The 23,268-nt window shown below is 38.4% G+C and overlaps 2 protein-coding genes and 2 pseudogenes across 3 annotated transcripts; 3 read left to right on the top strand and 1 right to left on the bottom strand.

Moving 5' to 3' along the window:
- Positions 1-3,316: 3,316 nt before the first annotated feature.
- LOC131316279 (probable aldo-keto reductase 3) lies at positions 3,317-5,810 on the top strand (annotated as a pseudogene).
- LOC131316274 (probable aldo-keto reductase 3) overlaps positions 3,362-23,268 on the top strand; it is a 40,288-nt pseudogene continuing 20,381 nt past the window's right edge.
- Positions 6,137-9,956, bottom strand: LOC131316262 (putative late blight resistance protein homolog R1B-8). 2 transcript variants are annotated; one of them, XM_058345573.1, is made up of 3 exons: positions 9,390-9,956; positions 8,137-8,717; positions 6,137-7,951 (listed from the first exon to the last, which is right to left on the bottom strand). In XM_058345573.1, exons 1-3 carry the CDS (start codon positions 9,829-9,831, stop codon positions 6,248-6,250), a joined length of 2,727 nt encoding a protein of 908 aa, XP_058201556.1. In that variant the 5' UTR covers positions 9,832-9,956; the 3' UTR covers positions 6,137-6,247. The 2 variants fall into 2 exon arrangements, with proteins under 2 accessions (XP_058201556.1, XP_058201557.1); XM_058345574.1 differs by having other exon boundaries at positions 9,478-9,595.
- LOC131316269 (probable aldo-keto reductase 2) lies at positions 12,527-22,440 on the top strand. Its single transcript, XM_058345583.1, has 5 exons — positions 12,527-12,782; positions 19,490-19,687; positions 20,651-20,823; positions 20,910-21,012; positions 21,832-22,440. Exons 1-5 carry the CDS (start codon positions 12,570-12,572, stop codon positions 22,168-22,170), a joined length of 1,026 nt encoding a protein of 341 aa, XP_058201566.1. The 5' UTR covers positions 12,527-12,569; the 3' UTR covers positions 22,171-22,440.

The raw sequence follows: 23,268 nt of genomic DNA, 5'->3' as shown, positions 1-23,268 counted from the left end.
TGGAATCACTAATATCCAATAAAACTTGGAAATTAGTCGATTTACCACCAGGTTGTAAAACTATTGGGTGTAAATGGGTCCTACGTAAAAAGCTTAAGCCAAATGGTTCTATTGATAAATATATATAAATCAAACTTGCTTCAAAAGGTTTTAAGCAACAAGCTGATCTTGATTTTTTTAATACATTTTCTCCGGTTACTAGAGTAGCATCCATTAGATTGTTAATTGCAGTCACTACAATTCATGATTTAAAAATTTATCAAATGGATGTAAAACCAGCTTTTTAAAATGGGGACCTAGATGAGGAAATTTACATGGATCAACCCCAGGACTTTGCAGAGCCCGGCCAAGAACGCAAAGTGTGTAAGTTGACTAAATCCCTATATGGCTTAAAGCAGGCGCCTAAACAGTTGTATGAGAAAATTGATTCCTGCATGATTGAAAATGGTTAGAAGATACATAAGTGTGATAAGTGCATCTATTATAAATCTTGTGAAAATTCATATATTATTGTTAGCCTATATGTGGATGATTTACTGATCTTTGGCTCTAATGTGCATATTATTAATGAGACTAAAAATATGCTTAGTAGCCATTTTGATATGAAAGAACTTGGTGAGGCTAACGAAATTTTGGGGATGAAAATTACAAAAACATGTGATGATATTTTTCTCGATCAGTCACATTATATTGAGAAAATTTTGAAAAAATACCATTTTGATAACTGCAAGCTTGTTCTTACTCCTTTTGATCCTCATGTGCATTTATTTCTGGATAAAAATGACAAGGATATTGTTGATCAAAAAAGATATGCTAGCATAATGGGGAGTTTATGTTATGCTACTGACTATACTCGACCTGACATTGCTTATCAGTAGGAGTACTAAGCAGGTTTACTAGCAAGCCGAATAGAGAACACTGGCTAGCCATTAAGCGAATAATGAGATATTCATCTGGTACCAAAAATTTTGGTTTGTTTTACAAAAAGTATCCTGCAGTACTTGAAGCTTATAGTGATGCTGATTGGAATACTTTGTCAGGTGATTCACTCTCTACCACAGGATATATTTTTAATTTGGGTGGTGGTGCTATATGCTTGAAATCAAAAAAGGAATCTATTATTGCTAATTCTACTATGGAGGCTGAGCTAATAGCATTAGCATCAACGAGTGATGAGACTAATTGGTTGAGAGATTTATTAAATGAAATCCCGTTTTGGGAAAAACCAATTCCTCCTGTGTTAATTCATTGTGATGGCACCGCTGCGATTGGTAGAGTACAAAACCGTTATTACAACGGTAAATTCAGACCTATTAAAAGAAAACACAGTACTGTGAGATCTTATTTGAGTAATGGCATCATAAATGTGACTTATGTGAGGTCATGTGATAATCTTGCAAATCCATTAACCAAGGTCTTGGCAAGAGAAAGAGTCTGGAATACATCGAGGGGGATGGGGTTAAAGCCATTAAATTCATGAGCCACGTACGAGGATACCCAACCCAGGGACCAGAGATCCTGTAACTGGGTTCAATGGGAAGAACGAATCATATGGTGGTCGTTTGGAAATGCATTGAAATTTTTGATCAAGTCCATCCCTATGGTGTGAATGCATTCATCCTGTAATGTTGTGGAGGTTGAGTTTTTTTTTTAAAGAAACTCTTAATGAAATTCTGTAGCTCTTATGAGTGGGGTCTTAGAATTACAGGAGCACCCTTGACAGATTTCACCTATGTGAGCGTGGAGGTGAGGCCGCTTCCTATGAGAATTAGGCTTTGTTCTAAAAAAACGCTCAAAAAAACTGGGATTAGCACAAGGCCATAATGTGCTGGCTATTAAAGCTCATGTCAATACCTGGACTATTATGTGTGGGTAGTATTTTTTATTTCCCCTAAGCAGTCATAGTTTAAGTTGGAGATCACTATTGACTCTAGAGTAGAGATTACTGTTTCACTAAGTGAAGGTTCAATGCAGAGCACACCTTCATGATGTATAATATCCCTCTTTGCCCAGGAGTCTCATTTAATATTAAAATAGGCGGGAGAATGTTGGAAGTTTATTATTGTAATATTAAATTTATGTACATCTTTTGGTGCTGGACTTTTACATGTCACGTGTATATTTGCGTGAGAGGCTCTTATCTTAGCATTTATTGGATATCCACTCGCAAGATCATATCTAATCTTGAGATCACATCATTTAATTGGGTGTTTGGATATCTAAGAGCAAATCTAGATAAAATTAGGAGCATATCTATCCATATCTAGCAAATCCAGATAAATCAAGAGCATATCTATCCATATCCAAGTGGATTTAGTCATTAATGAAAAGATATGATTTGAATTCTTTCTTGCCTATATATAGCTTGCATTAGTGGTTTTGTAAGCATATAATAATACTAAGACTTCTCCAAAATACTTAACCTTTCCATACTCAATTCTCCTTTCCATCTTTGTTCTCTAAAAAACTAGTCGGTGAGTTTCTAATATGTACGTGACAGTCTTGGGCAAAGTGTAAGGGTGTTCTTTTGTGGAGCTTTGGGTTCTCCTACTTGTGCAGAGTAGGTCCGAACCATATGATAAAATATCGGGCTATTTATATCCTGGAGGGGACAAGTCAAAGATTTTCTACTGCACCGGTTTGTTACCGTAGAGGGCTTAAATCTCCTTAAAGAGAGCGAGATTTCCGCAACTCAATCTGTTAATTTGTCCATTGTAATATTTATTTTTGGTGTGAACCTTTGTAATATCACCAAAAGTAAGTACTATAATTTTAGAACATGGTCCCAAAGAACCAATTCTGGCTTTGTTCCTCCTATACATACCTCTCCACCTAAAGCAACATGCATCCCTTTCTGTTGATTGTCTCTCCACTTTTCTAACCAAATTTGATACAATTGAGGGTGCAGGCTTTGAAGGGAGGGAGGGTAGAATTGGCAACAAAGTTTGGGATAATACTCCTAGATGGAAATGGAAGAGCGGATCAGGTGAGTGGTGATCCAGCCTATGTACGCACCGCTTGTGAGGCCAGCTTGAAAGCGACTCAACACCAATTGCATTGATCTATACTACCAACATCGCATCGACACTCGTGTTCCCGTCGAAAGCATGCACCTACCTTTGGCGGCTTGTGGTTGGGCAATGAACACTTACCAACTACTTTGTCATGCCCTTACTTTTCAACACACAGGCTGCCTTGATGTGGGGATGACCAAATGAGCAATCCAATCCATAAATATGGTCCATTTGCTTTGCAATAATCTCTAATTTTGTAAAATTAAACATCAAGTAAAAGTATCAGGACATTTGTTGTAGAAATGGCAACGGTTAGGAGGATAAAGTTGGGCTCGCAAGGCCTGGAAGTATAGGTGCAGGGCCTGGGCTGTTTCGGCATGACCGGCAGGTATGGCCCGCCCAAGCCCGAACCCGACCTGATTGGATTGATTCACGGCGCCGTCGAGAGTGGCATCACTTTGTTTGATACAGCGGATTTTTATGGCCACTAAGCCAATGAAGTTCTCCTTGGCAAGGTAACTAGCCTCACTTGTCAGAATATAATCTTGATTATTGGTGCAAATGTGAATCCCTTTGGGGTTTTTGCCCCACCAGTGTGTTTTTTTCGACGAACAAGATCATCCCGTATATTATAGATAAGAAAAAAACACAATACAAAAAAGAGTGTTTTGTATGTAATTTGTATTTATTTCAGTTAAAGATGGAAAAAGAGTAGAGTTCGTTTGTGAGTGAATCCCTCTATCCAACCATCAGTGGTATCAGAGCGTTTGGTGAGATATCCAAGACCTGTGGCGTTGTGTGCGTGCTTCCGCTGTGAGAGATGCTGGGCATGTAAGGCCGGTTGTGAAAGGATGTCGGAGGATGGCTCACGCGCCTCCAGAAGAAGGCTCACGCGTCATCTCAATTATTCATCCGAGATTTTCAGAGGATCTCGCGAGTTATCGCGTCTAATTGCGATACATTGGAGCTAAGCGTGAGCCGAGAGGTGCCGAGAGATGACCAGATGGGAGAACTGAAGAAACTGGTTGAAGAGGGGAAATAAAGTACGTTGGTCTATCTGAGGCTCTCCTGCAACAATCAGAAGGGCTCATGCTGTTCACCCGATCACAGCAGTACAATTGGAATGGTCCTTGTGGTCAAGAGATATGGAGGAAGAAATAGTTCCTACTTGTCGGTGAGGCATCTATTCTGCTAAATATAATTTTATGGAGTCATAAGAACAGTATTTCTAATGTTGTCTCCCGTTGTGACTATTCAGAGAACTTGGCATTGGGATTGTCGTGTACAGTCCGTTGGGAAGAGGATTCTTTTCATCAGGTCCGAAGATAGTTGACAGTATTCCAAATGATGACTTCCGGAAGGTGTGTGCATAGTACACTTACTTTTTCACATTGAGATTGACATACAGGGCTAGGCAGTCCATAATGTCATCATAATGTTATTGCGACCGCCCAGAACTTCGTCGCTTTGCAAACTTTAGCTTATAAATGACCTTATGAGCTGATAATTGTCCCATCATTTTGTCCAGGGATTGCAATTTTTTTTCTTTTTTCTCCCTTGTCCTTTTGAACACTTATTAAGTAAATGTCATTTTTTTTTCCTTTTTGTATTGAACTACATTCTGGTTAAAATATTTACCATGAGCTTTCTCAGCAGAGTTTCTACTCGAAGCCGAAAAGAGATGCTGAAGCGGACGGATCAGGACTTACCTAGTTACCTCTTTGTGATATATATCCCGAATCCTTCGAAACCGATTGAACAATGATGGGTATCACTTTAGAATCCAGAGTAGAAAGGCTTACCCTTCATTCTTTCCTTGCTAGAGAGATTGAGAGAGGAGACAAGGGAAGAGAGAATACCGTTGTATATCTGATGGGAGATTACAGCATATATAGACTCCTGAAGATATAACTTTCTTTGTACGAATCAGACTCTTTTCCTTACAATCGGATGGCTCTATTTGCAACTTTGTCAGTTTACATCATGCATATCATTAAAACGTGTTTGACAACAAAAGCATATTTGGATAATTGCCTTTTCATCCCCCGAAAGTCTCTAGTTCCCTTAGAAAAATGACATTCTGATTGATCCTTCATCGCTCCATATCATGCATATAATGTATTATGTTATTGATCCTTTTCGACGTTGGATTTACTGTTCCGATGCTGAACCATGTATGCCGTTGCTTACAGTATCTACCGAGGTTCCAACCTGAGAATCTAGAGCATAACAAGACCATGTTTGAACGGGTTAATGAATTGGCAGCGAAGAAAGGGTGTACCCCCGGCCAACTAGCTCTAGCATGGGTTCATCACCAAGGGAACGACATGTGTCCCATCCCCGGCACCACCAAGATGGAAAACTTCAATCAGAACATCAGAGCGTTGTCAGTGAAACTAAGCCCTGAAGAAATGGCTGAGCTCGAGTCCATTGCCTCCGCCGATGCAGTTAAGGGTGATCGATATGGGGGCATGGTCTCTACTTGGACGGATTCAGACACCCCACCCTTATCCTCATGGAAATCCGAATAAATACGCAATAGCTGCATCATAAATCTCAACGGCGTGGACCACACGAAATACATGTTATTGGAATGTTGGAGATTGTTTTGATCCAACAGTTACGTTTCGTTTTCGTCCTTCTGAATAAATGTTTACGAGGTAGTTGTTTCATCTGAAGTTGTAAGAACCTTGTTTTGTTTATGTCCTTCTGCAATGTTAGTTTGGAATTTGTGCTTGTTTTATATGGAAAAACTGTTGTTTTTGGGGTGTTCTGAAGATAAATAGGAATCGCAATTTTCGTTAGAAACTTTGTTTATCATGATGCAGATAGTCAACAATGATACGCTCTTATCTTTAGCAGTGCCGATACAAGTTCACCCTGTTCTTCGCGAAAACTTTCCAAGTGTTCAAAACAATGGTGGAAACTCACCAAGGGATGTGAGACTGGCCGACCGACACTCGAGCAAGTGTTAGCCATTCATTTTAACCTGAACTAAAAAAAAAAAATTTGTGGGATGAAAGACACTTTTTCTATGTTTACCTAAATTACTCTCGAACTCGACCTTTAAAACAAAAAAATCAACAGGTGTGCAATTATTCAAATAGTCAAAACAATCGAAGTGGAAAAAATAAACAGATGGTGTTGTTGAATTATCAAAAAAGTCAAAAGCAATCTAGAATACAAGTCCTAGGGTGAATTGTTCCTGCACCCTTCTTTGGCCACTGGACCGCTTAAAAGATATTAGACGAGGCCAAGAGATTTATGCAATCATCATCTCCTCTTGTATTCCTTCGCTCTTCCTGAATCTTCCTGGCCGATTCCTCCACGGAGCGACAGCTCCTCCTCACCTCGATTTCGCGAAGTTCGTTTAGATTAGCGAACTCAATCGGGATCCGCTCCAGATAAAAGCATTGTTTAACCACTAAGACTTCAAGTCTCGGAAATTGATCTTCGGAAGCATTCCATTCTTGGATTTCCAGCTCTTGTAACCTCAAGTACTTGAGTTGAGAGAACCCCTCAAGTTCACTAGTGTTCCAAATTTGTCCCTTGCAGGCCCAGTTTGATAATTTGAGAACCTCAAGGCTCGGCATGGTTTGGAGGATTGATAGCTCTTCCCACTTTAAGCATGTCTTATTCAAAGTTAGACGCGTAATAGTCGGAGGAAACTTCAGCACTGGCAGAACACTAGTTGCCGTGATCCAACTGCAGTGTTTAAAACTGAGTGTCTCAAGGCATTTCAAGAACTCTAGGTCGGGGAGCATCAAAACAAAATCATCGGATATTAGTTGTCCATAAAATCCTAGCTTCCTAAGATTGGGAGTCCTTACCAAGAAATATCGGCACTCCTCACAAGGACATATTGAATGCAAGGTCTGTAGGCTATCCAACTTGGACGAACTGTCAAAAGACTCAAAACGAATTGCAGCTGCTACATCAGGATAAAGGCAGCTAAGATGATAATTGAATACCCCTCTTTTAGCATACAGATGCCTCAACTTAACCATCTTAAATATATCTCGAGGCAACGGAATGATTTGCCCATCCTTTTTATCCGACCGAGCTTTGAGGTAAAGGGTTTCTAGGTTGAAGAGGTAGGAAAATGGCGATACAAAGTCCGATTTGTCATTTGGTAACTGGAGTGCTAAGTATCTCAAAAGAACTAGATGTCCTCTTCCTATTTTTCCTCGGCATTCAGCGGGGATAAAACACAACACCCTGAGAAGTTCAAAGTTTTTAACAAAGAATGACAGATTTGATTCAAACGATAAATGAGTGGTGTTTTGCAAGCTGAGGCACAGAAAAGAACGAAGGTTTTGAGTACAAGGCCTTAAGGAAAACTCATGACAGAACTGGCTGCCAATGAAGAGGCGACGATGCTTATTTGTAGTAGAAGGTGGAAAAGTATCATCCCCGTAAATTTGCACAAGGAAATTATCCTCCTCCGCTTTTTTCAAGCATAATTCACGCAAAAGATCATGGATACGGCATACTTTAATTCCTCCAAAGGACCTTTTCCTAGCTACCATTACAAGACTTCTGTCAATAAGACTGCTTAAATAATCTTTTGCTACGGCCTCCAAGCTTTTATCCCCTTCACTTTTCTGAATAAACCCCTCTGCGATCCATAACCATATCAACTCGCGTACAAGGATTTCAGAATCTTCGGGGAATCCTCCAATATAAACGAAACACGCTTTCAAATGAAGAGGCAGGTGATTGTAACTAAGTTCTAGTATCTCCATGCAGCCGTCCTGGTTTTTGGCAATGATCGAACTTAAATGTTTGGAAACTTCCTCCCACACGTCGAGTGTCTTGTCTTCCACTGCCAGAATGCCAGCTATTGCGACAATCGCGAGTGGTAGTCCTTCACATTTTTCTGCTATTTGCTCACCAACGCCAACCAACTCCGGTGGGCAACATTTCTTCCTGAATACCTGTTCAATATATATGTGCAATATTAGATGTCTATAATTGTAACAGTTCATATGACAAGAATAAAAAATGTTAAAATAGAAATTTTCAATAATAAATTAGAAATAGGAAACATATGACAAAAGTACAAGGAAGCATATGTTCAAATCACTATATTTAGTTCTTTCTTTTTTTCTGAATTAAATACCTTCTTTTGTAACAACTTCCAACTGCAACTTTTTGGTAAGAGAGCCAAATAATGAGGGATGCAGTGGATGCTATTAGGTTCAACAAGTAGTCGACTAGTGAACAACACTTTACTGCCATTGCATTCTTTAGGGAGTGATCTTTGGATATCATTCCAGGCTTCAATGCCCCATATGTCATCCATGACAATGAGATATTTCTTACCCTTCAAGCATTTGTGCGTCTCTTCTCCCAATTTATCCTCACTACTCTTCTCGTAATCTCCATGTTTTTTTGAGGAAGCTGATTCCAAAATACGAATCAACAAATTCCTCTTCATAGTCTTATCGTAATCTTGAGAAACATTGACCCATGCACGAATTTCAAAGGTATGTGACATCAAAGGATGATCATACACTTCTCTGGCCAAAGTGGTTTTGCCGCCTCCAGCTGCACCGACGATTGATATTATCTCCAGCCGTCCACCCTCTCCAATGTCGTGAAGCTTTCCCATTAATGTCTCTACCTCCTCCTTGAAACCAACCACCACCTTCTCTTCTACCTTTTTCGAGGTGTTGCTCCCTCCTGAAGAACTTGAACCTCCTGTTGGGAAATAAAAAAGAAGGGTTATGAGCAAAGACAAAGCCAAAAGTTATGTGAGTGGCTTGTTGTTTTAATTTAACATTTTAATTACATATATATTTTATTGATTTGTCATTGACGAATTTTAATCACTTACTTGGATGATAGTTGGTCTCTTAAAAGAGTATTTCCCAAGTAAAAATTAATAACGTGGGACTAGTTGAAAACTTGGTCTCCTATTGTTTAGAGCGTAGGAAACTACATTGTTCGTGAGTTGAATTCGCTGCATCGAAGGTCGTTATATCTTAGGGAAAGAGCACCATCCAACCCCATGTAGAAGGGGGTGCATCCTTCCAAAGCAACAAGCTTTTCTATTCCTTTCTCTATCTATTTAATTTCGTAAATTTGATTGATTAGTATATTTTAGAATTATGATTTTAGCATAAATTCCTATCACATTCGTTTTCTCCAATAGGGCCATGGTAAGGGTAATAAAAATTTAAATATGTGTTTTGAAATAGAACAATTTCTCCTATATCATTTTCCTGAGCTTGTCGCTAAAGAAATTTGCTTTGCTTATATCATATTTATGACATGATATTATCCTCATAAGAGCCCGACATAGCTGAAACTGAAAACATAGAACATTAACTAGTTTTTGAATATTAAAATTCTAAAAAAATGTACCAATACCTTCACTTTTGGAAAAAGAGTGCTCGAGTTTTTTGCCTGCTACTCCATTAATGTCATACATATTCTCATTGTCGTAAATCTGCTTTACCTCAGCCGTAAGAGTCTTGATCTCCTTTTTTACACTTTCAAGGTCAAGGGAAAGATGATCCTGATGTCGACGAAGAAAATGAGGGGCATGATTAGCCTTGAAAGCTTGAACTACGAAACGTTCTATGATATTCTCTGCCTCAGATACCACGTCTTTGATCCGCCTCACCAGATTCATCACTGTTGAATGCTCGTTGCGTTTCGTCTCCGTAACCTTGAGGAATCCTCTCATGTACTCTGTCTCCTCCTCAAGAGATTCGAGCTGATGCTTCTCTTTTATGATTGATTCGACCTCGGAGCTCATTATAAGCTGCTTCAACGTCTCCAGGAAAAAATCAACAGCAGTGTCCCCCATCGATCACGCTCTCTCTCTCTCTCCAACAAGAGATTGATCAGGTAAAAAGGAGTTAGAGATATCAGAGAGATGGAACTGGTCTGGAATTGTGATCTCTCCTTCTTTCTTTTTTTTTGTAGATTTGTGATCCAGTAGAGGCTAAAAATAAAAGAACGACTTTCTTGTGATTGCACCAAGTTTGAGATGAGATTTTAAAAAAAACTTTGGCACGCCATCGGAATTTTTTCAGTACCGGGTGGGCAAGGGCCACGTGGTACTGAGCATGCATCTCGGCCGTCCAAACGTGTTTTGGACGGTCCAAATTTGCTTGGGCTTGAGTGCGTGTTTTGATAATTTTACATTTAAAAATTACCTAAACGAATCTTGGCCATTCAAAAGTGTTTTGGACGGCTGAAATCGTGCTTTGCATCACGTGACCGTGCCCATCCCGGCACTGAAAAACTTCTCGAATTTTTCTATCTTATCTTTGTCTCCACTGGATTGAATTTGTATATATTTTATACTCATTTGCTTTAGAAATTCAACTTTCAGAATAATTAATGCTTCATTTACGGCATATTTGATGAAGCCCACATGGGCTAAGGCTCAGAACCCACCGACTAATATATAATAACAGCTCCACTAGCTATGATATATAAAATTGTCATTAGAATGATTATAATAAGTTGTGCTCCCAATTTATATCATTTGTTTTTTTATAACAATAAATTTTATTTATTAATCTTTGAAGATGAATTCAAAGATTAAGTGGACACACGACACAAGGGCATCACAATAATTAAGGAGCATATATACAACCTAACAGTTTGAGCCCATTATTAGTAAACTGTTAGCTGATCGGATGGAAGCCTTCTCAATAAGTTCTATATAGTTAACGATTCCAATCATTTTTTTGATCCAACAGACCAACAAAGGCTTAAAATTAAGGGGGACTGAACTCGCATTTGTTTGAATTTGTCGATACTCACTGACGAGATGCATATCGATGGTAAACCGACGGCCTGCAAAGCCCACTTAGCTTAATCCGATTGTAATTGCTCAGCTTAGTCTTCCAATTTTTTCATTTAGATTTTCCTGCAGGTCCGTCGATTTACCGTCGGTATGCATCTTCTTCGGGGTTGTATAAAAGGAAATACGTAAGAAAATAACCACGCAATTCATAAGCACAATAAATTTTCCTCCTCACTTTCCTCATAAGTTTCCTCTCTTTTTTTTCCAGTTCCAAACATGCCGTTAGCAAACTGAAGTGGGACGGTAGTTCAAAAACAGTGGTGCCTACTCACACAGCAAGATTACACAGATTTTGTATGTGGTTTACTACGGATCTCACACAAATGATCTTAATCGTTCATTAAATGTAAAATATTTTTTCAAGGAATCTCGCGAAATATCAGCTCAATTCGATACTCATATATACTCAATTCAATCATCTAATTTTTCATTCAGATTTAAGGTATACGAGAAATTAGATAATTAGATTGAGCACTTATAAATATCGGATTGAGTTTATTTTTTCGCAGAATCCTTGAAAAAATATTTTATATTTAATGGACGGCTAGAATTATTTGTATGAGTCCCACACAAAATTTGTGTATAAAATCCGTGTAGGTTATCATTACTGGTTCAAAAAAGTGGGACGAAACGGGCTGTGCTACGTGCACAGCATGTTGTGCACAGGCCATTTTTCTCCCGTCTCGGGTCGCACAAAGATGATCGGAGCCGCTCATTTTGTTCAAAATATGTCGTTTAAGGTCTCTGTAAAAAATGAGTTTCGTTCGATATCGTTAGAGGCGTTAACAAAATGAGCGACAACGATATCGAACGAAACTCATTTTTTACAGAGACCTTAAACGATATATTTTGAACAAAATGAACGGCTCTGATCATCTTTGTGCGATCCGAAAAGGAAGAAAAAAAGGTCTGTGCACAGTTGCTGTGCACAGCATGCTGTGCACGTAACTTTTCTGGACGAAACGTAGGCGATGAGGTAGCACTGCCTCCTTTGACCAAACACACATACGTGGGCGATGAGGTAGCACTCCCGCCCAATTTTTTTTTTTGCCCTTTTGATTAATATAGAATATAATTATTGGTGGATCTCAACTGAAGTCTCAACCAACTTAAATATAATAATACTCTTTTTGTCCCGATTTATTGTCCTTTTGTTGATTTTTAAATGTCTCAAAATATTTGTCTATTTGACTTCTAATTGAATTAATTTTTTCTTTTTATTCTTTCTTAAGTGGAATAAAAGTAACTTTTTTAAAAAGTTGAGAGTAAATGTGACAAGTTGTATCTTTTTAGGCGTAATTATTGTGTTTTTCTAAAAGAGTTGAATTTTTAAGGTTGGATACAGAAATTGAGGCAGAGAGAGTATTTACTAAAGTAATTTTTAAATTTTTTTGTATTGTTCAAAAAAACTCATTGAGATCCATCAAATATCAAACATGATCTATAATGCACAAAAAATTATTTCTATAAGTACATTATTTTTAAATTTGAAAATTGCACTTAATTTTATAGGATTGTAGCAATATTTTTAAAAAAAATTTTGCAATGTTATATTGCTTTTTAAATGGACTAGGAATGCACAAATCTCAAAAACTTTGCACAAAAGTATTTTTTTATGTACTCTCTCCCCTTCCACAAAACCTATTTATATTTCAGTTGGCTCCTCACTCTCTCTCTCCACTAACACAAAGACAGAGAGAGAGAGAGAGAGAGAGAGAGAGAGAGAGATGGCTAAAGTTGGAAGAATCACGCTTGGATCACAAGGTCTAAAGGTTTCGGCTCAGGGACTGGGCTGCATGGGCATGTCGGCCCACTACGGCCCTCCGAAGCCCGACGAAGAAATGATCAAACTCATCCACCACGCCGTCTACTCCGGCGTCACTCTCTTCGACACCTCCGACATCTACGGCCCGCACACCAACGAAATCCTCCTCGGCAAGGTTTGGTTTCTTTGTTTTTTTATTTTTTCCTTTTTTTTTAAAAAATTTAGTCGAACAGAAAAATAGGCCGTTAAGAGTTCAACTCTTCTTTTCGAATGTGCTAATTACTTTCGCTGATTTAAAAAAAAATGGTCAAATTTAGCATCCGTTTGGATAACGAATGTTGGTAATCCGGTCTTCAATAAGATGAAAGTGATGGCGTCGTCTCTTCAAACTTAGAACGGTAGAAGCATTCGAGTCACGTTGAAGAACGCTTTCCTAAAGACAGTATTTGCCCCCACAGAAGGTATGCACCAGGTTACAGCAAATCCGCCTTCAAGATAAATCGAATCCGAACTCTAGGTTCTTTCTGTCTGTGTTTGCACAAACGAAGACAGACAGAATATCTGCTAAGCTAATGTAAAAGAATCAAGAACTGATATTCTATTCCTATGAAATAATAGAATTTCAGTTTGTCATTTTAGAAAGAGAATGTGTAGAGAGAAATAGATCAATTCAGCATGGAATTTTTTCGATATTTAAATGACTTTACAAATGACCTATTTATAGACTTATAAGCACCCTTGTATGAAAGGTTGTGTGTTTTGGAAGAAACACACATTAGAATAGTCATGTCTTTTAAAGACACTAGTTAGAAAAGGTCATGTCTATTGAAGACATTTAATTAGAAGAAAACATGCCTCTTGGTAGGCACCCTTTCATGAAACATTTAATTAGAAGGGTCATGCCTCTTGGAGGCACCCCCATGTTTCATATTATTTCCCAAACGAACACACCCTAATTTAATGGGTGTTACAACCATATACATAAAGTCACAACCTATGTAAAAAAGTGTAGCAACCTTTCACAAAAATCTCACTCAGCACCTTTCCAAAAATTCCAAACTAAAATCCAATTTATTTTGAAAATCTCCAACAATCCCCCACCATTTTCGAAATAAGGAAAAAGAGTTCTTGGTTCTTTCAGAAGGCTTGTGCATATATGAATAGTATCTCACGACTTCAACCATTCACTTAGTAAACCATGTCAAAGCTAGTCAGGCAGCATAGTAGACGTATCTTTGAACTAGTTGTCCTATAGTGACTAACCGGACATGTCTCACACACAACTCTCCAAATAATGCAGATATCCCAATCGGTTGACCCGTGAACTGGCCTTGGGTCTTTATCTTGATTTCATGAGCGCTTTAAGGTCTAGCCCCCTTGACCTATAGAAAGTGGCACCACTTCCACACTCACATAGGTAGATTCTTACCGGTGTCCCTGTAAGGCTGTAACAACGGCACCTAAAATCTATTAAGAGCTAAGTAGCTCATCCTCCTTTATTTACACATTACAATTTCCAAGCACTCTACCTTGGGATGAATAAAACAATATTTTGAGTGCTTACAATCACGACATATGATGTAGTTTCTCATTGAACTCAAGAGATTGAGAGCATCAACCAGTTGAGTTGAGTTTCCACCAGGAGTGATCAAATTAAGTGGGCAAAAGTCTCATCCCCTTTGATGTCTTCCACACCAAATCTCTTGCAAGAATAAATAAACCCATTGCTGTGAAAGCAATATTTTCCATAGCTATATCAACATAGTTTATGACGTGATTAACTTGTCCGGACTACCACCACAGTCATAACTATTAACCCTCTTTCTTAAGTGACTTACTGAGAAGGAGAAACATATCCATGACAAAATACCATGTCACTCCATCTCATTGTAAAATCCTCACTTTAATCCAAGAGAGAACCCCCCACACGTACAAAATAGACTTACTATTTATCTATGGTTTCCATACTTAAATTATATCAGGCACCTTTGTATCCATCATAACTGACGAATACCAATTACAAGCATATAAACCAACTCCACCAAATAAACTAATTTGGATTTTATTAACTTGTGGGCCATAATTGTTTGGAACAACTATGCAACCAAGATAATAGGAATTTGTCATTCCACTCCATATCTTTGTTTAACCTCCAATATACATAGGAGAACATCTGACCGAAAGGCCACATAATCAACATTCCTTCCAATGAAAACCATATTTCATACTTTTTGGAATAAATATGACTCTTCATTTTAATCCAAACACCACATCCCTTGGTTATCCTCCAATGGTCACACCATTTAGTCTAAGACCAAGAGCCACACTTTTTGGGTTACACCTCCTGGTTAAATCCTTAACCTCCACATATATACATATATACATGTATCTATCAAAGTGTATTTTGGTAAAGGGCAACAGAAGAGTCCCGTCCGTTTTTATTTTCTCAAAAAACAAATTCATTCATATAAAAAATTCACAACACCCACCATTTTGATTACCTTATGCAAATAACATGCATATAAATTATGATGGTATGTTCAGTTTTGGAAATGGCTTCCAAAACTAGGATTTCAGAATACTCTATATCTAGCAATTTGCATAAAGCAAAACATTCGAGATAATTTAAATAGCCCCCGATTCGGTTAACCACCGACCACGTGTTCAACAGTACTGTAACCTTGTACTTTTCCAAACACGATTCTATCAAGGCCGTCAAACACCGCTCATCAAGAGCCACATAACAAATTCCCGTGTTACCGAAACACTACCATGAGACAAATACCATGTCAGGCATCACCTTCAACAGGCCACATAAACCTTGGCTATAAAAATCTATCCAAAACTTTCATGAATAAAACCTTATACCCATGCATATAAACGAAACATTTTAAATAAAACCGTTGCATATGCACGGTCAGTTTACTCCTCCACAATGGTCCAAAATTGAAACCATTCAAACGGTGGAACAATTTAAATATTAGTAAAATATCAATCGAAGCCACCGATTCACATGAATTGAAATAACCGGAAAAGTACACTATTCCATCAAATCTCATCAAAGATCTGATACAAGCATTGCAACAATATCTCCATAGATATTAAAGGAGTAATGCAACAATTAGATAAATTCTAATTAATAATTCACGAATAATCAGTCCCGAAACTATCAAAGTTCTGAACCACAATGAACTCAAACAGTTAATTACCGATTGATAACTACATAAAAAGTAGCAATAGCCGTGATTGTTCAGACAATCACACAGTTTCTGACTGTTAACAAATATGTTTTGAAACGGAGACAAAACCATTTGTCTACCCATGTGTCATCCTCACATTCACAACAACATTAACAATACTAACAAGCCAATAAGAGCATCCCTACTGCATGCCAATTCAAACGTCAAACATGATTCGGCGCGGTGGGAAAGAGCCAACTGAATCGTGTTAAGAGACAATGCAGTAAATTAACCACCAAGTGTCCATAATTATGAAATTACTATTCTAGTCATACCCAAATCAAAAATATAATCAACTCCATAATTGTGGACTCAAAATTATGCATATACCAACTAACGAATTATAATTGCCCACTTAACATCCTTTATTTAAGCACAAGAGTACACAACATACATCTCCAAATAAAAGAAATGTGGATCAAACCTATTTAGCATGTGGATACATAAACTATCACACATATTTCAACACCCTAATCAACCAAAAATTTGATCTTCTTTAAAGATCCAGGACAAGGAACGCTCTTGCATGCTGTCCGCCTAAGTATCGGCCCTTTATGACCAAAAACATCATTATGTTTATTTCTTGCCATTTCCATTGTTTGCAATCCACACAAAGGAGTCAGAGCAAAAACACACTCGTTCACTCCTTCAAAACCTAGCGGAGGGAACAATTTACTGTTGACACCGTCAGGCAAACCTCCCATCGCTGCGATAGACTCATCGGAATCCTCCATATTTTCCAATGGAGCCATCTCCTTTGGACTATGAAAATCATCATACGCGGATGAATCCTTTCCAATTTCCTGAGACGCGGATGAATTCTTTCCAATTTCCTGAGACCCATGTTCCGATATTTCCTTAACTAGATTAGCCGCAATGTTTTGGACTGAATGTTCTACCAGAAAAGAGTCCTCTTCATCAGAAGAGATATCAATCATCACCGGTTGACTCTCATTCAAGAGGCCTCGCCTTGCAAAGACCTCTTTCCATTCTTTAAACCAAAAAATATCCTCGGGACTTGGAGGTGTTGAAGAGTCTCCCAAAACGATGTTAAACGATGGAAGAAAATGAGCCGAAAGGCATATGATGTTCAAGGAAATTTCGGAAGGCATTATTGTCGGTAAAATTCTATCCACTCAAATGGGTTTGTCGGTAACTCACACAAACAAGGGACAATTAGTGCACTCGAAAGAATACTAATGAACATAACAGAGAGTATGTGAACACTTTTGAAAAAGATACTTTACATATTGAAAAAGCAACTGTTCCTAACCGATTAAGAATTCGAATTTTAGTAATACCGGCTGCTTCTAACGGTTCAAGTGCCGTTTGCCCAAGAAGATGCCAATACCATGACCAAGAGGTGCCAAATGGTTGCTTTTTAATCCCAAGCAGTGCCAATTCAACTTCCCACCAAAGGGGCCATAAGACCTATGGGTCCAATTACTTATAATCCAAACGGTGCAACCGCACAGAAGATAAGCAACTGCTAATAACGATTTGTAACCAATATAAAACACATATCCTAGTAAAACCACATGTCCCTTTAACACATATCTCCAGCATACAAGTCATGCATAAAAATAAATACCAATCTCGCACCATATACTCAAATTGCAATTAACTGAAGAACTATAATATGCATATTGCATTTTACTAATTCAAACCAATGTCGTAATTGTCCACACCCACTCATTTCACCCAAACGAATACATGGACCAACACCAATACCGTGGATTGTCCGATCATGATCGACGACAACGATCGAATCATTCTAACCGGCGCACCAACCTGTATGACTTCCCCGTCACACGTACGCCCCGTGGTTTCTTCATCAGTGACACGTCACTGCCAAGTCATTGGATTATTAGTTGAACCATAATCACAATGCCAAAATTGTCTTTTGTTTTGACAATTCTCCCACGTATTGATGAAACTATGAGTTTGCATTTCGAAAACTATTGTCTATAGGCATGACAAAAAGAGATTATAGTGTACCTTGCACCTTGAGGAAAAATAGTAAGAGTTTGCGGCTCACTAGAAAACGCAGCCCCAAAAGTTAATTATTATTATTAACCCCTTTTGCCTTTAAGACTCCAATCACATTTATCCGTTTTCGTCGTAAGGACCCATACCATAATCAATCCACTTTCATCTTTGCAAAAATATTGTCTTTAGATTTTTGGTAATCCGGTCTTCAATAAGATGAAAGTGATGGTGTCGTCTCTTCAAACTTGGAACGGTAGAAGCATTCGAGTCACGTTGGAGAACGCTTTCCTAAAGACAGTATTTGCCCCCACAGAAGGTGTGCATTGGGTTACAGCAAATCCGCCTTCAAGATAAATCAAATCCGAACTCTAGGTTCTTTCTGTCTGCGTTTGCACAAACGAAGACAGACAGAATATCTGCTAAGCTAATGTAAAAGAACCAAGAACTGATATTCTATTCCTATGAAATAATAGAATTTCAGTTTGTCATTTTAGGAAGAGAATGTGTAGAGAGAAATAGATCAATTCAGCATGGAATTTTTCCGATATTTAAATGACTTTACAAATGGCCTATTTATAGACTTATAAGCACCCTTGTATGAAAGGTTGTGTGTTTTGGAAGAAACACACATTAGAATAGTCATGTCTTTTAAAGACACTAGTTAGGAAAGGTCATGTCTATTGAAGACATTTAATTAGAAGGAAACATGCCTCTTGGTAGGCACCCTTTCATGAAACATTTAATTAGAAGGGTCATGCCTCTTGGAGGCACCCCCATGTTTCATATCCTTTCCCATATGAACACACCCTAATTTAATGGGTGTTACAACCATATACATAAAGTCACAACCTATGTAAAAAAGTGTAGCAACCTTTCACAAAAATCTCACTCAGCACCTTTCCAAAAATTCCAAACTAAAATCCAATTTATTTTGAAAATCTCCAACAACGAATTAACGGTGGAGTTCAAAATCAAGGGGATTGATATTGTGTTATGCAATGAGAACAGCTCAAAAACTAGGGTTTGTAGCTTTATAGGGATTTCTTTTGATGAGCCCACAAACAGAAATGGAATGCAATAGAACTCACACAAATGCTGGGTTGTATTAATGGTGATTTGGTTACGATGGTGTACAGTATACAACTTAGAAGAACCCCAGGTAATTGCACCTAAGGCCCCTCTAAGATACCCCATTTGCACTGGCCACCTCCCACTCTTATTATCTTTGTTTTTGATAACTCAGCTTACTCGCAACTTAGTCAACTCATGGAGGCCAATCACACAGTTCACTAGCATGCAGGGCCCAGTTAAGCTCGGGAGAATACTCGTAAGGATTGACCCTGCAAGAATTTATAGTGACTATGAGGTTTTAAGACTGATGCTTAGCAAGGAGCAAACCTCAAAGTGACCGGTTGGGATTGTTTAATAGGTATTTTGACATCGATCGGGTTGGGATGTCTATTGCGTTTGATTAGAAATTACTGTTTAATAGGAGTTACTTGAAATACTTGAGGCTAAAAGTTTTGGTGATCTATATTTGTAATGATTCAATGAGTTACTTATGCTCTATTTCCAATCCACTCTTTTTTGGAAATCAAATTTCTTGGTTTCAGATTCATGGCTATCTAAATGGTCCTTTATTGATGTTGTGCAGGCGTTGCAGGGTGAGATTAGAGAGAAAGTTGAACTGGCGACCAAGTTTGGGGTCACTGCCGATGAAAAGATGGAGGTGCGTGGCGATCCGGCCTTCGTAAGGGCTGCTTGTGAAGCTAGTCTGAAGCGGCTTGACATTGATTGCATTGATCTTTATTATCAGCATCGGATTGACACTCGTGTCCCCATTGAAATCATGGTATGACCACTAAAAGCCTTTCTCTAACCTGTATAAATTGAGTAACACTGTGTGTTCATGCTTGTTGCGTAATGTAATGGTGTTCTGTTTCCATTTCAAGTTGGGATGAAAGATAAAGGCAACATTTCTTTAATGGCCAGACCGATCAAAGGGGTCTTAGCTAGTGTGTTTTTCCATTACAGACTTGTTTTGAGTTCTGAATGTTTATTTTGGGACGCAAATTTCGATTTCGGATTCTTTCAGACATTCAAGTGGGCATCTGATCAGACATCTTTTAGGACTTCAACAAGCTTTCTTGACTTGCCTTGATGCAACCATCACCAATCGAAAAATAGTTGTTTCTGTCATGAACCTTTCCAATTCAAACTGTTCATGTTTGATCTGTTCTCTGCTTTCAACTTTGTAAGAAACCTCCTCATACGAAAGATTGTTCGATTAAGATTTAGCTTGCAAGGTTGTTACTTTTGCTCATTCAAAGGATGGTCCTAAGGTGGAATTGAAATTAACAGTTCCTCTTGTATTTTTTGTGAACTCTAATTAGAAGAGAGGACGTTGATCCATATATTAGGCCATCTGTTGTGAGTTCATATGCTTGTCATTGGATTAAGTTGATCGATATTCTTGTATATTTAAGAAGATGTATCTGGATTGATGCTGGTTGTTGAGTTGATATGCTTGAAGTTTTGTGCCTGTCATGCCTGTTTAGGTGGCTTTCTTCGGCACCATAGCCTCTTGACTTAATGAACGTTTAGACTGCTGACGCTTTTACACCCGAGAACCATATGTACTGCAATTAATGATGTGCTCGATATTCTTTGATCGTACTGACATTAGGTTGCGGTCAAGTTGCATGAGTACAACAGTTTTTTAGCAGATTCCACAATAGTTTCATTGGTTTTCTGTTATTTATTTCTGAACAAGCTGTTTGCAAGCGTACCTGATTTGTTTCTCGTCATTCGCAAGATGGGAGAACTGAAGAAACTGGTTGAAGAGGGGAAAATTAAGTACGTTGGTCTATGTGAGGCCTCTCCTGCAACAATCAGAAGGGCTCATGCTGTTCACCCCATTACAGCAGTACAGTTGGAATGGTCCTTGTGGTCAAGAGATGTGGAGGAAGAAATAGTTCCCACTTGCCGGTGAGGCATCTATTCTGCAAAATAAAATCTTAGGGAGTCGTAAGAAATCGGTATTTCTAATGTTGTCTCCCATTGTGACTATTCAGAGAACTTGGCATTGGGATTGTTGCGTACAGTCCGTTGGGAAGAGGATTCTTTTCATCAGGTCTGAAGATCGTTGACAGTATTTCAAATGATGACTTCCGGAAGGTGTGTGCATAGTATACTTGTTCACTTTGAGATTGACATACAGGGTTAGGCAGTTTATAATGTCGTCATAATGTTATTGCGATTGCCCAGAACTTTGTCGCTTTGCAGACTTTAGCTTATAAATGACCTTACGAGCTGATAATTGACCCGTCATTTTGTCCAGGGATTGCAATTTTTTTCTTTTCTCTCCCTTATCCTTTTGAACACTTATCAAGTAAATGCCAAATTTTTTTTTTTTTTTCTCTTTTTGTATTGAACTACATTCTGGTTAAAATATTTACCACGAGCTTTCTCAGCAGTGTTTCTACTCGAAGCCAAAAAGAGATGCTGAAACGGATGGATCAGGACTTACCTCTTTGTGATATATATCCTGAGTCCTTCAAAACCGATTGAACAATGATGGGTATCACTTTAGAATCCAGAGTAGAAAGGCTTACCCTTCATTCTTTCCTTGCTGGAGAGATCGAGAGAGGAGACAAGGGAAGGGAGAATACCATTGTATATCTGATGGGAGATTACAACATTATATAGACTCCTGAAGAGATAACTTTTCTTCGTACGAATGAGACTCTTTTCCTTACAATCGGAATGGCTATTTGCAACTTCGTCGCTTCATATCATGCATATCATTAACAACAAAAGCATATTTGGATAATTGCCTTTTCATCCCCCGAAAGTCTCTAGTTCCCTCAGAAAAGATGACATTCTGATTGATCCTTCATCGCTCCATATCATGCATATAGTGTGTTAATGAAATTGATCCTTTTCGATGTTAGATTTACTGTTCTGATGCTGAACCATGTATGCCGTTGCTTACAGTATCTACCGCGGTTCCAACCTGAGAATCTAGAGCATAACAAGACCATGTTTGAACGGGTTAATGAAATGGCAGTGAAGAAGGGGTGCACCCCTGGCCAACTAGCGCTAGCATGGGTTCATCACCAAGGAAACGACGTGTGTCCCATCCCCGGCACCACCAAGATTGAAAACTTCAATCAGAACATCGGAGCGTTGTCAGTGAAACTAAGCCCCGAAGAAATGGCTGAGCTCGAGTCCATTGCCTCAGCCGATGCAGTCAAGGGTGATCGATATGGGGGCTCGGTCCCTACTTGGATGGATTCAGATACTCCACCGTTATCCTCATGGAAAGCCGAATAAACACGCGATAGGCTGCATCATAAATCTCAACGGGGTGATAAGCTGCATCATGAATCTCAACGGGGTGGACCACGCGAAAGACATGTTATTGGAATGTTGGAGATTGTTTTGATCCAACAGTTATGTTTTGTTTTCGTCTTCCTGAATAAACGTTTGTGGTTGTTTCATTTGAAGTTGTAAGAACCTTGTTTTGTTTTTGTACTTCTGTAATGTTCGTTTGGAATTTGTGTTTGGTTTTATATGGAAACTCTTGTTTTTGTGGTGTTTCTTATGATGTAGATAGTCAACAATGATACGCACTTGTCTTTAGCAATGCCGATACAAGTTCACACTGTTCTTCGCGAAAACTTTCCAAGTATTCAAAACAATTTTGGAAACTCACCAAGCGATGTGAGACCAACCGACCGACACTCGAGCGAGTGTTGGCCATTAATTTTAACTTGTAACAAAAATTTATGGGATGAAAGACTTTTTTTTTCTTCCCTATCTTTAGCCGAATAACTCTCGAACTCAACCTTCAAAACAAAAATTCAGGGGTACGGTTATTCAAATAGTCAAAACAATCCAAGAGGAAAAAAAAAGAAAGTAAATGGTGGTGTTGAATTATCAAAAAAGTCAAAAGCAATCTAGAATACTAAAGTCAAGTCCAGGGGTGAATAGTTCCCCTCCTATCTTGTCTCTTACCTCACAAAATTATTTTTATTTTTCTTTCAGTTGTTTCCCGTGTATTCACACTCTTAGGCTTCCAGATCTTCGCATATCGTCAGCGCCTTTTATCTTAGGCGATAAGTGATCGAGAACAATGATTATAAAAGAAGAAAAACCAATAAGGACGCGTTAGGCGATCGAGAACGATGATTATAAAAGATCAATTTCGAGCAGAAATAAGCAGAAGGTAGTAGCAAGCACATGTTTGTTTTTTTTTTGATCCGCGTAGCAAGCACATGTTATTGTTGATAAATAAAAAAAGCACATGTTATTCTTTATATATGCTAATATCCTTTTTCTTTTCTTTTCTTTTTTTTGGAATAAGAAAAAGAGAGAAAGAAACACATGCAGTAAATGGAAAATCGTTCTTCCTCCACTATACGTGGTTCC

Source organism: Rhododendron vialii, chromosome 2a (assembly GCF_030253575.1).
Source record: "Rhododendron vialii isolate Sample 1 chromosome 2a, ASM3025357v1".
In the NCBI taxonomy this organism is placed as follows: Eukaryota; Viridiplantae; Streptophyta; class Magnoliopsida; order Ericales; family Ericaceae; genus Rhododendron; species Rhododendron vialii.
Note: the sequence above shows the minus strand (reverse complement) of the source record. Positions and strands in the feature narration are given on the sequence as shown.

What these genes read in the sequence shown, in the direction of transcription:
- LOC131316262 (XM_058345573.1), bottom strand. Translation starts at nt 9,831, where the DNA reads ATGGGGGACACTGCTGTTGATTTTTTCCTGGAGACGTTGAAGCAGCTT. An exon ending in CTCTTTTTCCAAAAGTGAAG is followed by an intron (nt 8,718 to 9,389) that starts GTATTGGTACAT and finishes ATTTCCCAACAG; the next exon opens with GAGGTTCAAGTTCTTCAGGA. An exon ending in GGAAGTTGTTACAAAAGAAG is followed by an intron (nt 7,952 to 8,136) that starts GTATTTAATTCA and finishes TATATTGAACAG; the next exon opens with GTATTCAGGAAGAAATGTTG.
- LOC131316269 (XM_058345583.1), top strand. Translation starts at nt 12,570, where the DNA reads ATGGCTAAAGTTGGAAGAATCACGCTTGGATCACAAGGTCTAAAGGTT. An exon ending in GTGTCCCCATTGAAATCATG is followed by an intron (nt 19,688 to 20,650) that starts GTATGACCACTA and finishes GTCATTCGCAAG; the next exon opens with ATGGGAGAACTGAAGAAACT. An exon ending in CAAATGATGACTTCCGGAAG is followed by an intron (nt 21,013 to 21,831) that starts GTGTGTGCATAG and finishes CGTTGCTTACAG; the next exon opens with TATCTACCGCGGTTCCAACC.